Raw genomic sequence first — 15,217 nt, 5'->3', positions numbered from 1 at the left:
TAGGTATCGACACTGTAAGGAAGCATGAGATGTGTAGTGGTGCACATAAAAAGCATTCCATTTCAAACCATGCTGGTTTATCCTGTGGATATGAGTCAACAATCCAGTGAGCTCCGTATTTGGCTAAGGAGGCGATGTAGTAATAATAAAAATCAGGTAAATTTAAGCCACCATTAATCTTAGAGGCCTTCAGCTTGGCTTTTTTTGCTTTGATATACGAGTGTTTTGGATTACAAGCATGTTTCCGGAACAAATTATGCTCGCAAACCAAGGTTTTACTGTATTTATAAAATAGTGCTAAAGCAGAATGCATATATGCCAGTATTCTAATGCTTTACTTGCACATCTGGCACCTAAATGTGGGTGCCATCTTTATAGAATTATCCAAGTATTGCCACTTATACTGAATAACTTAACACCCTGAGTGAAGCTGCTGTAAAATGGCTGTTCCATGTGCCAATGTGTATTTTACAAAAAGCTCCAAGTTCAATAAGCCTTTTGTACAATACTCAGGCAATTTTGAACCTCCTAACTTGGATGTCCCTTTTCTGACCTTATAAAATGGGCTTCACACACACTTTCAGTTTCTGAAATTGGTTGTTTTTGTATACAAAGATAGACTTTCATGCTGTTTAATTTAGCTGTACATTTGATGGTAAATCTTTTTTGCCATTTAAAGGAAAATGCTAATGCTTTTCCTTGAAATATATTCCTAGCCACTTAACGCTGTTGTGATGGCTGATGGTAGAATCCAATTTTTTCTTCAGCACTATTTCAGTGTTGTCAAAGTTATTTGTAGATAAAGATGGTATGGGCTTTATTGTACTATAAGTGGTCTTCTACTAAAAAGAACAAAAGGTTTTCAATCACCCGAAGCATTTCTAAATGCATTCCAGCATTGTAGTGCAGGCTGTTCACTTATTAAGCTTTGTATTGTCTGTTTCTATTCATAAATTGATTGAGTTTAAACTATTGAATTAGTAAGGGGGGAGGCAGGTTAGTTGTTAAATGTGACCAATGTTGGCTGTAAATTGTAACAAGTGTATTTCTTTTATCCTGTGTGAGCTGGAAAAATCATTTGGAAAAAAAATTGATTCTTAGATACAGCTGAAAAAAGAATGCTGATATGGTGTTGCTCAGTAAAACTGGTTCTATAATAAAATAATGTCTATTGTTTTCTTAATTGTGCCATCTACCTTAGGCGTTGTAATAAAAGAACTCACTTCAAAAAGTTGTTATTGTTACCGATAGATTTACTTTGCCGTCTTTGCTTTATAGCCGTTTATGTACAGGTATTATCTTGCTGTACAGCTAATCATAAGAAATTCAGCAATTTAAAAGCCAAAGCAAACTCCAAGGGCTCCTTTTACAAAGGTGTGTTAGGGCCTTAATGCGCGGAATAGCAAGCGCTAGCCGCTACCGCCTCCTCTTGAGCAGGTGGTAGTTTTTCGGGGAGCACGTGCTGTGGTGTGCGCTAATCCGGTGTGTGCGCTAAAAACGCTGGCGCACCTTTGTAAAAGGAGCCCTAAGAGTCACTTACAAAGGAGAGCTAAAAAGTTCTCAGCTCAACCAAGAGCAGAATGACGTGGATATGTTCAGAATTTAGGAAGCGGGTTGGTTGGGCTGAGAACTTTTCACCACCCCCTCGTATGATGTTAATTGCTAAACATTTGGATCCTGATTTTAGAAAGGATGTGGATATGGAAATTTCAGGCATCCAGGTTGGGATTTGTACAATTTCTCCTTATTTTTAAAAGGCATATCCGTGTGTCCGTGAGCTTGGCAGAAGTAATGATTTTAGAAAGCTGCATGTGGGAAAAATATTCTTTTAAACTCCACAAGTATGTGGAAATAGCTTTCTAACATCACTGCTCTCATTCCCTATGTACATCCTGATTGCTCCCCTCCAACACTGATTTCCCCTGGCAACAACTAGTCCTCCATCTCAGTCATTCCTAATTTGGTGGCCTAATCCCTGGTGGTAATGCCATGAGATTACCACTAGGGGTTGAGGGTGCCATTATGAATTTGGGCATGAAGGAGCAAGAGCAATTGTGCATTGCTTCTGTTCCCAATAGACACCTGGGACCTTTGGGAAGCTTGTAAGAATTGGGGTAGAGAGGTAGAATTGGCTTGGGGTTATGAGTGGAGAGTGTTTCCTTGTTGCTAAGTGAGGGTTTATATGTCAGGAGGAAAGCAGATGATTGAGGGTGCTTGTAGATGCTGGGGGTGGGGGTTGAGAAACATGGTATTGATGAGGGGGAGCGAATCAAGTGGTGCAACTAGCCTCAGCCTTTACATCTGCCCTTACAACAGACAGTTATGGTGCCTCTGGGCATCTGTAAATGTCAATGCCTATATTTATGGACAATGATATCTATTTCCCTTGTAAAATATGGAGTACGTCTTGGTATTTCTTTTACCTGTCCTCCCTACTCCCTCTTGCCATTTAAATACAGTATGGTGTGGATCCCCAAGTGTAAATGGCAGCCTTTTAAAATACCCTTTACACGTCTGACCATCTACACATGTGAGGGCTGCTATGTACATGCGGGCATCCTTCTAAAACAAGAGCCTTAATGTGCTTGTTAAATGCAATTTAAAGAGCTAAATACTAAATTCTAGCATGCAGGTGGAAATCATACACTAGTGTAAACCCTTAAAATTATGAGCATCTATGAGCTCATAGTTCTTGCAAGCTAACTAGTGTGTGTATACTGAACTGAGCATGTGCAATTCTCTTTGCCTCATGATTCAGCCTCTTTGCTGAAAACCTGAACTGAAAGCCAATACAGTAAAACCTTGGATTGCAAGTAACTTGGTTTGCAAGTGTTTTACAAGACAAGCAAAACATTTTATTAAATTTTAACTTGACATACAAGCAATGTCTTGCAATACAAGTACTTATAGTATACACACATCAAAACTGAGGCGATGGTTCTTCTCTCTCTCTGACATTACAAGAGTGTAGTGACTGTTCTAAACAAGCAAAGTCTTGCAATACGAGTACATACAGTATACATGCGTCACATCATCACAACTGAGCTGATGGTTCTTCTCTCTCTGATTCTGCAGGAGTGTAGTGACTGTTCTAAATGAGCGAGGTCTTGCAATACAAGTGCGTATAGTATTTTGTACTAAAGTTTTTGGTTGTGGAACAAATTGTCTGAGTTTCCATTATTTCCTATGGGGAAATTCCCTTTGATATACGAGTGCTTTGGATTACAAGCATGCTTCTGGAACGAAATATGATCGCAAACCAAAGTTTTACTGTATAGAGGTTAAATGCAAGAGATCATCTACCGTATTTTCACGCATATAACGCGCGCGTTATACGCGTTTTTACCTACCGCGCATACCCCTCGCGCGTTATATGCGTGAGCGCGGTATACAAAAGTTTTAAAACATAGTTCCCACCCTGCCCGACGCCCGATTCACCCCCCCAGCAGGACCGCTCACACCTCCACCCCGAAGGACCGCCGACTTCCCGACAATATCGGGCCAGAAGGGAGCCCAAACCCTCCTGGCCAGACCGCTCGCACCCCCACCCCGAACGACCGCTCGCACGCGCTCCCACCCGACCCGCATCCATGATCGGAGCAAGAGGGAGCCCAAGCCCTCTTGCCCGGCCGACTCCCCGACATCCGATACATCCCCCCCCCCGGCAGGACCACTCGCACCCCCACCCCGAAGGACCGCCGACTTCCCGACAATATCGGGCCAGAAGGGAGCCCAAACCCTCCTGGCCACGGCGACCCCCTAACCCCACCCCGCACTACATTACGGGCAGGAGGGATCCCAGGCCCTCCTGCCCTCGACGCAAACCCCCCTCCCCCCCAACGACCGCCCCCCCCAAGAACCTCCGACCGCCCCCCAGCCGACCCGCGATCCCCCTGGCGACCCCCACGACTCCCCCCACCCCCCTTCCCCGTACCTTTGGTAGTTGGCCGGACAGACGGGAGCCAAACCCGCCTGTCCGGCAGGCAGCCAACGAAGGAATGAGGCCGGATTGGCCCATCCATCCTAAAGCTCCGCCTACTGGTGGGGCCTAAGGCGCGTGGGCCAATCAGAATAGGCCCTGGAGCCTTAGGTCCCACCTGGGGGCGCGGCCTGAGGCACATGGGCCCAACCCGACCATGTGCCTCAGGCCGCGCCCCCAGGTGGGACCTAAGGCTCCAGGGCCTATTCTGATTGGCCCACGCGCCTTAGGCCCCACCAGTAGGCGGAGCTTTAGGATGAATGGGCCAATCCGGCCTCATTCCTTCGTTGGCTGCCTGCCGGACAGGCGGGTTTGGCTCCCGTCTGTCCGGCCAACTACCAAAGGTACGGGGAAGGGGGGTGGGGGGGTCGTGGGGGTCGCCAGGGGGGTCGCGGGTCGGCTGGGGGGGCGGTCGGAGGTTCTTGGGGGGGGCGGTCGTTGGGGGGGAGGGGGGTTTGCGTCGAGGGCAGGAGGGCCTGGGATCCCTCCTGCCCGTAATGTAGTGCGGGGTGGGGTTAGGGGGTCGCCGTGGCCAGGAGGGTTTGGGCTCCCTTCTGGCCCAACTACCAAAGGTACGGGGAAGGGGGGTGGGGGGGTCGTGGGGGTCGCCAGGGGGGTCGCGGGTCGGCTGGGTGGCGGTCGTTGGGGGGAGGGGGGTTTGCGTCGAGGGCAGGAGGGCCTGGGATCCCTCCTGCCCGTAATGTAGTGCGGGGTGGGGTTAGGGGGTCGCCGTGGCCAGGAGGATTTGGGCTCCCTCCTGGCCCGATATTGTTGGGGAGTCGGCGGTCCTTCGGGGGGGAGGGATGTATCGGACGTCGGGGGGGGCATCAGGCTTTCAGGATGGGGACAGACCTTCAAGGGGGGACAGTGCACGGAAGTCAGGGGGGGTGAACGGAGAGTCGGGACAGCGCACGGAAAGTCAGGGCGGGCGAAAGGAGCGTCGGGCAGCATGTGCGGTATACCCGTGAGCGCGGTATACCAAAGTTTTTGTACATATCATCGTGATTTCTGCGCGCTATACCCGTGTGCGCGTTTTATACGGGTGCGCGTTATTTGCGTGAAAATACAGTATACCTCAGAAGTGGAAATGAAAGAAAGAAGAGGCTTTCAGGAGAGGAAATACCTGACCAAAAACATATCATTGATATCTGCCAAGTAGGAAAATAGCTGCCCAAACCATTAATAACCAGGGAGGCAATCCAGAATTTGTTCTTGAATACTTCTGCCCAGATTTCTGTTCAAACTAGAGTGGATTTGATTTAAATCATGATTTAAATCACTAGTCAGAAAGACTTGATTCAAATCTTGGTTTTCTACATACTCATTCTTGCTGGTATAATCTTAATATTTACAACCAGATGTCATCTTTTGATTTTTGCACAGTTGTTCAGGCTATGGACTTGTCGAGACTTGATTACTGCAATGCCTTGTACCTTGGAATAACAAAAGCAAGGTACGAGGCACTGCGAGTTACTCAAAACGCAGCAGCAAGACTGATAATGGGATTATCGAAGTATGATCACATTTCACCTTTTCTCCAACAGTTGCACTGGTTACCCCTTGTTTTCAGAATACAATATAAAGCAGTAATGATTTGCCATCAATTCTTGTATGGAACCATACCTGAATTGTTTAAGAACAACATGTTTAATTATTTATCAAATAGATCATTACATTCTGAGAATTTAGCTCTACTGAAAACAAATGCTAACCCGAAGCATGCGGAGACTAGTGCTACCCGATTCAGGAAAAAAATTTTTGATTCGATTCGATTCAGCCTATTGAATTGGTTTTTCAATTCGATTCGATTCAATTTTCCTGCCCAATTGGGTGGTTTTTTTCCAACATCCTGTTGGGTTTATTTTATTGCCTTTTCACCCCCTTTGCCTTCTCCTAACCACACTGGCGCTGTGGTGTAAACAAAATAAACAAACAAAAAAGACTTTTCCTCTCTCTGTTAAATCCTAGCTCATGTTTGTGGTCTAACACCAGCTCTGGCAGGATACACATTTCAAATCTGACATATTGTAATCACAAAACAGAAAATAAAATTAGTTTTTCTACCTTTTGTTGTCTGGTCATTATTCAAATTTTGTTGGTGTCAAGCTCTGGTTGTCTTCTGATAACTTGGTTGCCAGGGTCTCCTTCTTTCTTCTTTCTCCGTGCTAACCATCCATCTGCCATCTCTGTCCTCCCCTTCTGTTTCCCTTCCCTCCCCAGGAGGTCTGGCATCTTTCCTTTTTTTCATCTCCCTCCACAGATCCACCTTTTCTTACCACCCCAGGGTCCACCATCTATCCCTTTCTTTTCCCAACTACTCTCCTATCCAGTATCTCTATCCCTCCCCCCTCCACACCATCCCTTGTGTCCAACTTCTTTCCCTTTCTGTTCCTTCCCTCCCTAAATCCCATTGTCCATCGTCTCTTTCCCTCACCTCTATTTTCAGACCCATTATTTCTTCTCCCCCTAAGTCCGGCATATGCATGTCCCTTTGAACCTCTTTCCCTCCCTCACTCCGTGTACTTCTACACCAGGGCCCCCCTTTCCTGAAGGTCTGTCCCCCCTGAAGGCCTGCACCCCACCCCTAAAGGCCTGTGCCACCATCCATGAAAGGCCTGTTTCCCCCTTGAAGGCTTGTCCCCCCCCCTTAAAAGCCTGTCCACCCCTGAAGGCCTGAATCTCCCCTGAAGGCCTGCCTGCCTGTCCCCCCCCCCCCTTGAAGGTCTGTCTCCCTTGAAGGCCTGTCCCCCACCTAAAGGCCTGTCCCCCCCTGTAAAAGCCTGCATTCCATCCCTGAAGGCTTGCCTTTCCCCCCCTGAAGGCCTGCCTGTCTCCCCCCCTTAAAAGCCTGCATCCCACCACTGAAGGCCTGCCTGCCTGTTCCACCTGAAGGCCTGTTCCACCCCCCACCCCAAAGGACTGCTTACCGCCCCCCCCCCCCCCACTCCCCCCTGCGTGTTCACCCTGGCCTCCCACTGGTGGGATTATGAGCATGCTCCTGGAACGGATTATGCTCGTAATCCAAGGTACCACTGTAATAAATATCAGTTATGTTTCAGCAAAAAGCTTTTAAAGTACAGAGGTGCTACCAGCACAGAAAGAACCCACACTTATCTTGATATTCTCCTCAGGTGAGGAAAGATCACCGCTGCTCGAGTCATGTGAGCTGAAATTTGTTGGTAGGACAGGAAACACAGGAGGCTCCTGATGTCATTGCATATGCAAAGGAGATTAGATAGTGAGAGTGTGTGTGTGTGTGTATGTGTTGGGGGGGGGGGGGGGTGAGGGGTTGGTTACAACTGAAAATCTCAATTTTTCTTCAGGGTGTATTTTATCAGTAATTTTCAGTTATGACCAAAAATCAGAAATGAATAAATTTAGAACTTCTGACTTTTGTTCTTAACTAGACAACATCAATAAACATCCCCAGTGGGGAATTTAGGTGATCCAGTGGCATCATTTGACTGCTGTTGTTTCAGCAGCCAAAAGATGTCACTCTAGCAGGACAGTCAGGGTGCCCAAGCATGCTGGTCCTAAGCTTTTGACAGTCAGTGTATACATACTTCTCTTTACTGGCTACCAATCTCAGTTTTGTAATTAAAAGCCAGTAGCTGTAGCACCTTGAGCTGTTTTCTCTTCCACTGCAATGTGGAACCAGAAGAATGCCATCATTTGTACCAGAAGTATACAATTTGGCCTGGAGCTGCAGTGGAAGAGGAGGCAGCCCGAGATATTTGCTGTAAATATCAAAACTGAGATCAGGAAACAGGAAACTCATACATGTGTAGATGAGTATTGAAAGTGACTTGTCTGTAGTGCAATCTGAAAAATATACTAATTCCTATGACTGGAGCATAGGCCATCTTTAAGCAGTCTGTTGATAGTCTATAGGCAACCCACAGGCTGCTTTTTTGATTTGTTATATTGGATGCATGGATGATCTTATAAGATGCTGCCTCCCCCCAGGAACTATGGTTCAGCATTGTACTTACAAAATCAAGCATGTGCCTTGTGGCATCACAAATCTTTCTTTGCAGACCTCTGATATAAGAAGTTATAATCAATTTTGTTTGTTACCAGAGAAATCACAACAGTTGTCAGATCCTTTAAATCTAAAAATGGGCCATGGTTACTCAAAATCGGCATCTATATAGACAGTACCAGGTACTTCAATGTTCCAGTATATTTTGAATTTCCAGGGATTGTCATAGTACAGCTGGAAGCTTTCATGATGTTACGCCATAGCTACAAGTAATAATACAATGTTCATTCAGTTTTCCGATTAACTGGTTTTTCTTCTGCTTTGTCACAAAGATATTGATGAATGCTCTGAAGGCTTTGTTCATTGTGACACCCGTGCAACCTGCATTAACTTACCCGGCTGGTACCACTGTGAGTGCAGAGATGGCTACCATGACAATGGGCTGTTCTCCTCAAGTGGAGAATCATGTGAAGGTCAGTATAAATCAGTGGCCTCAAACTTGCGGCCCAGGGACCACATGCGGCCTGGCAAGGTACTATTTCGAGGCCCTCAGTATGTTTATCATAATCACAAAAGTAAAATAAAACAGTTTCTTGATATGTCTCTTTAGCTATAAATTACAATATTATTATTAAGATTTAGTCAAAAGGAAAGATTTATAAACTATAAAGAGTTTTACCTCATGCAAAATTGTCATTTCTTTAATAAGACATTAACTATTTTTTCTGAGGCCTTCCAAGTACCTACAAATCCAAAATGTGGCCCTGCAAAGGGTTTGAGTTTGAGACTACTGGTATAAATCAAAATTTGAAAAAGAATAATAGATCATTCTAGGCCTGAACACCAAAAATAGTTTAGCCCAGATATTAATCTAATGCATTTAAGCCCTCTTTTACTAAGGGCTCCTTTTACAAAGTTGTGTTAGGGCATTAATGTGCAGAATAGTGTGCGCTACATTGCCACGCACACTAGACACTAATGCCAGCATTGAGCTGGCGTTAGTGCTAGCCGCATAGCGCGTGGTGTAGCACTTGGTAATATCCTGCGTGCGCTAAAAACACTAGCGCACCTTAGTAAAAGAAACCCTAAGCCACGGCAGAGGTTTCTTCCTCGGCCCGGAGTGCTAAATGCTCTGACACTGCTCCAACGTTCATGAGCGTCGGAGCTGTTAGCCCTCTAGGCCATGGTAGAAACCTCTACTGTGACTTAGTAAAATGGGGCTTAGTCTACAGTCTGTTCTCTACTCTCAGAATTAGCTGTATCCGGTGAATGGAAAAAAATGAATCCCATGCATTTTACCTCATAATCCCCCTCCTTTACAAAGCCGCATTAGTGTTTTTAGCGTCGGCTGCCGCAGCAACAGCTCTGACGCTCCAAGCTGTTACAACTGCGGCCGGCGCTAAAAATGCTAGTGCAGCTTTGTAAAGGAGGGGAGAATATAAGTAACTGTACTATTTAAGTCAAATTTTCAGTGATCTTGCAGAAATGTATTGAAACAAGGCAATAACAATATATTTTACCACATCCTAAGGCTGTTGCCACATACCTCATAAAATATGGCAAAAGTTTGAAGAACACCCAATAACAGTAAGAAGTAATCCCACTGCTTTACAGCACTTCTTTCAGAATGACTTCGTTGTTCTATTTAAGGTCCTCAGCGGGCCACCACACACTCAAATCATTTCATAGTGTGGGGCTTTATGCTCCCATTCGTCACTGGACCCATGTATATAACTACAATTTATTTTTTTGAAAAAGTTTTTTATAGAAATACTAAAAGTACTTAGCTTATGGATTTGACGCTAGCTGGGAGGGTAGAAACATCAGCCACCAACATGTTTCACCCATGCAACTCTAGGGCTTTATCAAGGCACCCTCTCCCGTTCGTAATCGGTTTACTCCCACCATCGCTTAAAAGTTTGAAGAAAGCATAACAGTTGTCTAGCCCAGAGTTTCTCAACACACAGGATATGAAAAATGAATGGAAGAAATTGCATTGCAGTATTGTTATTATGGGGGTTGGGTCAGGGGGGGTGGAGCTTGGGCTGGCCAGGGTGGAGCTGGGGTGGGTCTGGGGCAAAGCTTGGGCGGGGTACTTGGTTGATATTTGTTAGACTTAGGGGGTTCTTGGCTTGAAAAAGTTGAGAAACACTGATCTAGCCTACATTTAGCAAAATCTTAAGTGATCTTTTTTTTTTTTTTCAATCAGTTGCAATCATAAAGATACTTCTGCAAAGTCAATGATAAGGTTAATTTCAGTCACAGAGTTTGTTCAAAAGTGTCATCCCCAAGCAGTGGCGATCACACCATTGATCAAGTTCTTCCCTTCAGATATTATTTATTAAAAGCTTCTATACCGTTACTAATGACTGGGGCATCAATTCAGAGAGGTTTACTTGAGCTTCTGTAATGGTGTTACAATACAGAGTTAGCATATTTCTGAGATAATATTTATACGTATCAATACCTTAATATGCTCAACCTATGTATATTCTAACAAATCTGATAGTGAACACAAGACAAATCAATTTGTATACACTATTTTTCAGTGGTAAGCAAATGTACTGTTTCGTGGGGTGTCAGTAAGATCTTTGAAGACAAACTTCAAAAGATTCTTAAAATCTTCATTCAACCCCTGTGACTTAATGAATTGTCATTTAAATTGATTATTATATATGTATGATAATCACTTAGCTTTTTCCTTTGTTTCTTTTTCACTTCTTTTTTTCATTTTTTTCATTTTTTTCTATTAAATATACTGCATTGCTTTCTCTAGCGGTCAGCAATTATCGCTCCCCTGCCGACGCGTTTCGCCTATCTTTGTCAAGGCATGGGGTCTAGATCATTAAATGCTAAAGTAGCCGCTGAATATTACAGACAGGAGCATTTAATGATCTAGACCCCATGCCTTGACAAAGATAGGCGAAACGCGTCGGCAGGGGAGCGATAATTGCTGACCGCTAGAGAAAGCAATGCAGTATATTTAATAGAAAAAAATGAAAAAAAGAAGTGAAAAAGAAACAAAGGAAAAAGCTAAGTGATTATCATACATATATAATAATCAATTTAAATGACAATTCATTAAGTCACAGGGGTTGAATGAAGATTTTAAGAATCTTTTGAAGTTTGTCTTCAAAGATCTTACTGACACCCCACGAAACAGTACATTTGCTTACCACTGAAAAATAGTGTATACAACCTATGTATATACATACATGATACTAGTATCATGTGCTATGTACATTTTAAAACCTTCTTATTTACCGGCATAATACCAGTATCATGTTCTATGTTCATCCTAGGTTTATATCCATCCTAATAATTCTAGTTATCTGTCGTATTCCTAGTGGGAAGTAGCCAGATATCTCCTCTATGTTGCATTATTTGTTCTGCTGTACCAGTTTCATCAGTCTTTTTCAGAAGCTTTATTTACGCCCTCCAATGTTCAGCTCTTTGTCAGAAATTCAGCAATAAATCGTTCTGCACCATAATGTCTAGTTTGTTGCAAAAACTTGATAACAACTCTATCTCCTGTAGTAAACACCATTTTCAGTTAGTGGGGAAAAAAACTCCCCACTGATGTTAGGCATGCTTGATTGGTAAAGTAAGTAGATAGCAAGTTCTGGTAATCATTTATGCAAAGTTTTGCTTGATATTTATTTTGGTACCAAATACCCAAATTTGCTTAAATTACATAGTTAAACAACAAAGGCCCTTTTTTTTTTTTACTAAGCCATGGTAGAGGTTTCTACTGCAGCCCAGAGTGATAAATGTTCCGATACTGCTGCGCCTCTGCCACGGCTTAGTAAAAGAGGGCCAAGGTTAGATGACAAAATCTAGGGCAGAGGTGTCCAACCTTTTGGCTTCCCTGGGTCGCCCTGGCCGAAAAAAATGTTTCTTGGGTCGCACAAACACGCAAACGCTGCAGCAAGACAGAGGAGGGAGTCGGCAAGACGGTAAACACCCGGGGTCAGCAGAGGAAAACACTGCATCGCCCTCAACCGGGGCCACACAAAATACTTCACGGTGCCGCACGCGGCCCTTGGGCCGCAGGTTGGACACCCCTGATCTAGGGGGTTCACTTTTCTTCCAATCACTGTGTAGTTTCATTAGTCACTGCCACTATAATAGGGCTCCCTATAAGCTGACTTTTACATCATTCCATTTATATGAACTTTTGCCCATCCAGTAAGATTAGAGGGTTTTTGTTTTTTTGAGGTTTTTTTTTAAAGAGAATGTCTTTATTGAATCCAAAACCAGAATTAACCAACATAAAAGATGTTACTTGATTTCATTCAACGAAAATATTTTAACGGAAACAATAAGGGAAATTGGTTTCCGCTTTCTAAATCAGTATTTTCTTGCAATAATTCTCTGTGTGATGGATCATATTAGATTCTTTACTGTGGAACAGAAACTAACAACATGAAATCCTGTTGCATATTTATTTGAACACCTGCCAGTTCACCAAAGGGTCTCTAGTAAGCATATTAAAATACTACTGTAAACAGCTTCTACATTTCTAAAATGCATCCAGATGGACAATGGGAACATAATCACAGTCAAACGCATCATTCTTTTAAAAGTGTTATGGCTGAGAGAAGTTTTAATGCCACTAAAGGGCTGTATGTAATAAAATTCATATTAAAAGTTTACTATACAACTCAGTAAAAAATTTCTGCACATTAAAATTGGTCTTAATGTGCTATGCCTCCTCATAGCCTCATTAGAATTCTACTACTGTCATTTATTATTTCCTGAATAAATGAATTTACAGCTCACATTGGGCCCCTTGTTATCAAACTACGTTAGAAGTTTTTAGTGCAGAAAGGCGCGGTAAATGCTCCAAAGCTCATAGAATTCCTATGAGTGGTAGAGCACTTACTTCACCGGCCTTGTGCTAAAACGTTCTACCTCTGGTATTGGCTGTGACTCAGTTGTGTGATTTCTTCACTGGAACCTCTCTAAAGCTACATAAGCATATGCTTATATTGGAAAAACACTGTGGAGAAATTAGGTGGAACTAATGCCACCATAATTAAAGACAGTACCCATCTCATTCATAAGGTTTCACTTCTGGAAGGCTCTCTTAGAATTTGTAATTTATGGTTTATAAATTTTCCTAAGTGTCCTATGATATCACCTCAGAGTGCTGAAACAATACCTCAAAGATATGTTGAAGTATCTAGAAGAAGCTTTTTTCCTCTCAGAAAAGTCTGTTGTTTACAAGCTGTTAGGCTTGGGAGAACTCCCAAGATGGAATGGGGGAGACTGATGCTATTTAACTTATTTACAAATGATCTGGAAAATGGAACGACGAGTGAGGTGATTAAATTTGCAGATGACATTAAACTGTTCAAAGTTGTTAAAACACATATGGATTGTGAAAAATTTCAGGTGGACCTTAGAAAATTAGAAGACTGGGTGTCCAAATGGCAGATGAAATTTAATGTGGACAAATGCAAAGTGGTGCACATTTGGAAGAATAACCTGAATCACAGTTTCCGGATGCTAGGGACCACCTTGGGGATTAGCACCCAAGAAAAGGATCTGGATGTCATCGTAGACAATATGATGAAACATTCCGCCCAATGTGCAGGAGCAGCCAAAAAAGCAAAGAGCATGCTGTGAATTATTAAAAAAGGGATGGTTAACAAGACTAAGAATGTTATAATGGCCCTGTATTGCTCCATGGTGCCACCTCATCTGGAATATTGTGTTCAATTCTGGTCTCCTTATCTCAAGAAAGATATAGTGGCGCTAGAAAAGGTTCAAAGAAGAGCCACCAAGATGATAAAGAGGACCTAACTCCTCTCATATGAGGAAAGACTAAAACGGTTAGGGCTCTTCAGCTTGGAAAAGAGATGGCTGAGGGGAGACATTATTGAAGTCTACAAAATCCTGAGTGGAATAGAATGGGTACATGTGGATCGATTTTTCACTCTATCAAAAATTACAAAGACTAGGGGGACACTCGATGAAGTTACAGGGAAATACTTTTAAAACCAATAGGAGGAAAAAAATTTCACCCAGAGAATAGTTAAGCTCTGGAACGTGTTCCAAAGGTTGTGGTAAGTGCGGATAGCGTAGCTGGTTTTAAGAAAGGTTTGGACAAGTTCCTGGAGAAGAAGTCCATAGTCTGTTATTGAGAAAGATATGGGGGAAGTCACTGCTTGCTCTGGATCGGTAGCATGGAATATTGCTACTCCTTGGGTTTTGGCCAGGTACTAGTGGCCTGGATTGGCCACCGTGAGAATGGGCTACTGGGCTCGATGGACCATTGGTCTGACCCAGTAATGCTATTCTTATGTTCTTATAGGTGATAATAATTTAAACGTGATTGAGATACGAGTATTGGAATCTTTACAGGAGCTGTCTACTGTTTGATCTATTATGATTGTGATGTTTGCCTTAGAACCAGATAGAAAATGGGCACTTCATTCCTTTTTTATAAAAAAATATCTCCTTTTCTATGGATGAAAAGTTAGAGCAGCATAATTTTAAAAAATGTCTAAATCCGTTTTGGGCCTAAGTAACTAGTTGCCCAAAGTCTGAAACGTCCAAAGTCCATTCTTAAAAAATATGTCCAAAATATTTTTTTTACAAGAATCGTTTGATCGTCCAAACCACTAAGACGTCTGTCTTTATACCCCATTCTCGTCTAAAAAATTGTCCGAGTCAAAAACGACTTGAACAACATCTTTTGGACGTGGGAGGGGTCAGCAAAGTGATAGACTTGCAACCCAGACATGGCAACATAGTGGGGAACCTTACAGGGCAATGCTGTAAACTTCACAAAAAGGGTGCCACATAAACATCTCATCACAACTCCCTTGCAGGTCATGGTGAGCCCTCCCAAAACAACTCTGCCTACCTCCCACCCTAACCATTCCTTCAAAAATGCCCTTTTTCATTCTGGGCATACAGCAGCATTGAAAAGGCCTAAGCCGTTTTTAGATACGTCTACAATCTGTTTCGATTATCAGCACTTGGACAACCTTTTAGGTCGACCTGTCTTTTAAGACAAGCTGTCTTTTAGGTCATCCAAGTACTGATTTAGGTGGGTTTTTAGATGTATTTCCATTTCAATTATGAACCTCTTAAGGTGTATCTGGATTTCTCTAGAAACACCAAGATAAATGCAAAATGTGTTTGTTCTTTTATTCAAAATTAATAGATATGAGTACCGAGTTTTTCTTAAAATTTCCTGCAAAATGTATCTCAAAATGTGATGAGGCTGATATTTTGTATGTCAA

The 15,217-nt window shown here is 43.1% G+C and overlaps 2 protein-coding genes across 3 annotated transcripts in view; one reads left to right on the top strand and one right to left on the bottom strand.

Moving 5' to 3' along the window:
• The window catches only part of TMEM117 (transmembrane protein 117), a 649,075-nt gene that overhangs the window by 122,394 nt on the left and 511,464 nt on the right, over window positions 1-15,217 (bottom strand). The gene's annotated exons all lie outside the window — the stretch shown is intronic.
• Window positions 1-15,217, top strand: part of NELL2 (neural EGFL like 2) — a 648,388-nt gene that overhangs the window by 603,209 nt on the left and 29,962 nt on the right. For both annotated transcript variants that reach the window (XM_033959423.1, XM_033959422.1), the window contains one exon: window positions 8,294-8,434. In XM_033959423.1, coding sequence (XP_033815314.1) covers window positions 8,294-8,434 — 141 coding nt within the window. The remainder of the gene's footprint in view (window positions 1-8,293; window positions 8,435-15,217) is intronic.

Source organism: Geotrypetes seraphini, chromosome 9 (assembly GCF_902459505.1).
Source record: "Geotrypetes seraphini chromosome 9, aGeoSer1.1, whole genome shotgun sequence".
Classification (NCBI taxonomy): domain Eukaryota; kingdom Metazoa; phylum Chordata; class Amphibia; order Gymnophiona; family Dermophiidae; genus Geotrypetes; species Geotrypetes seraphini.
The sequence above is the reverse complement of the archived record's forward strand: the minus strand, read 5'-3'. Positions and strand labels throughout refer to the sequence as shown.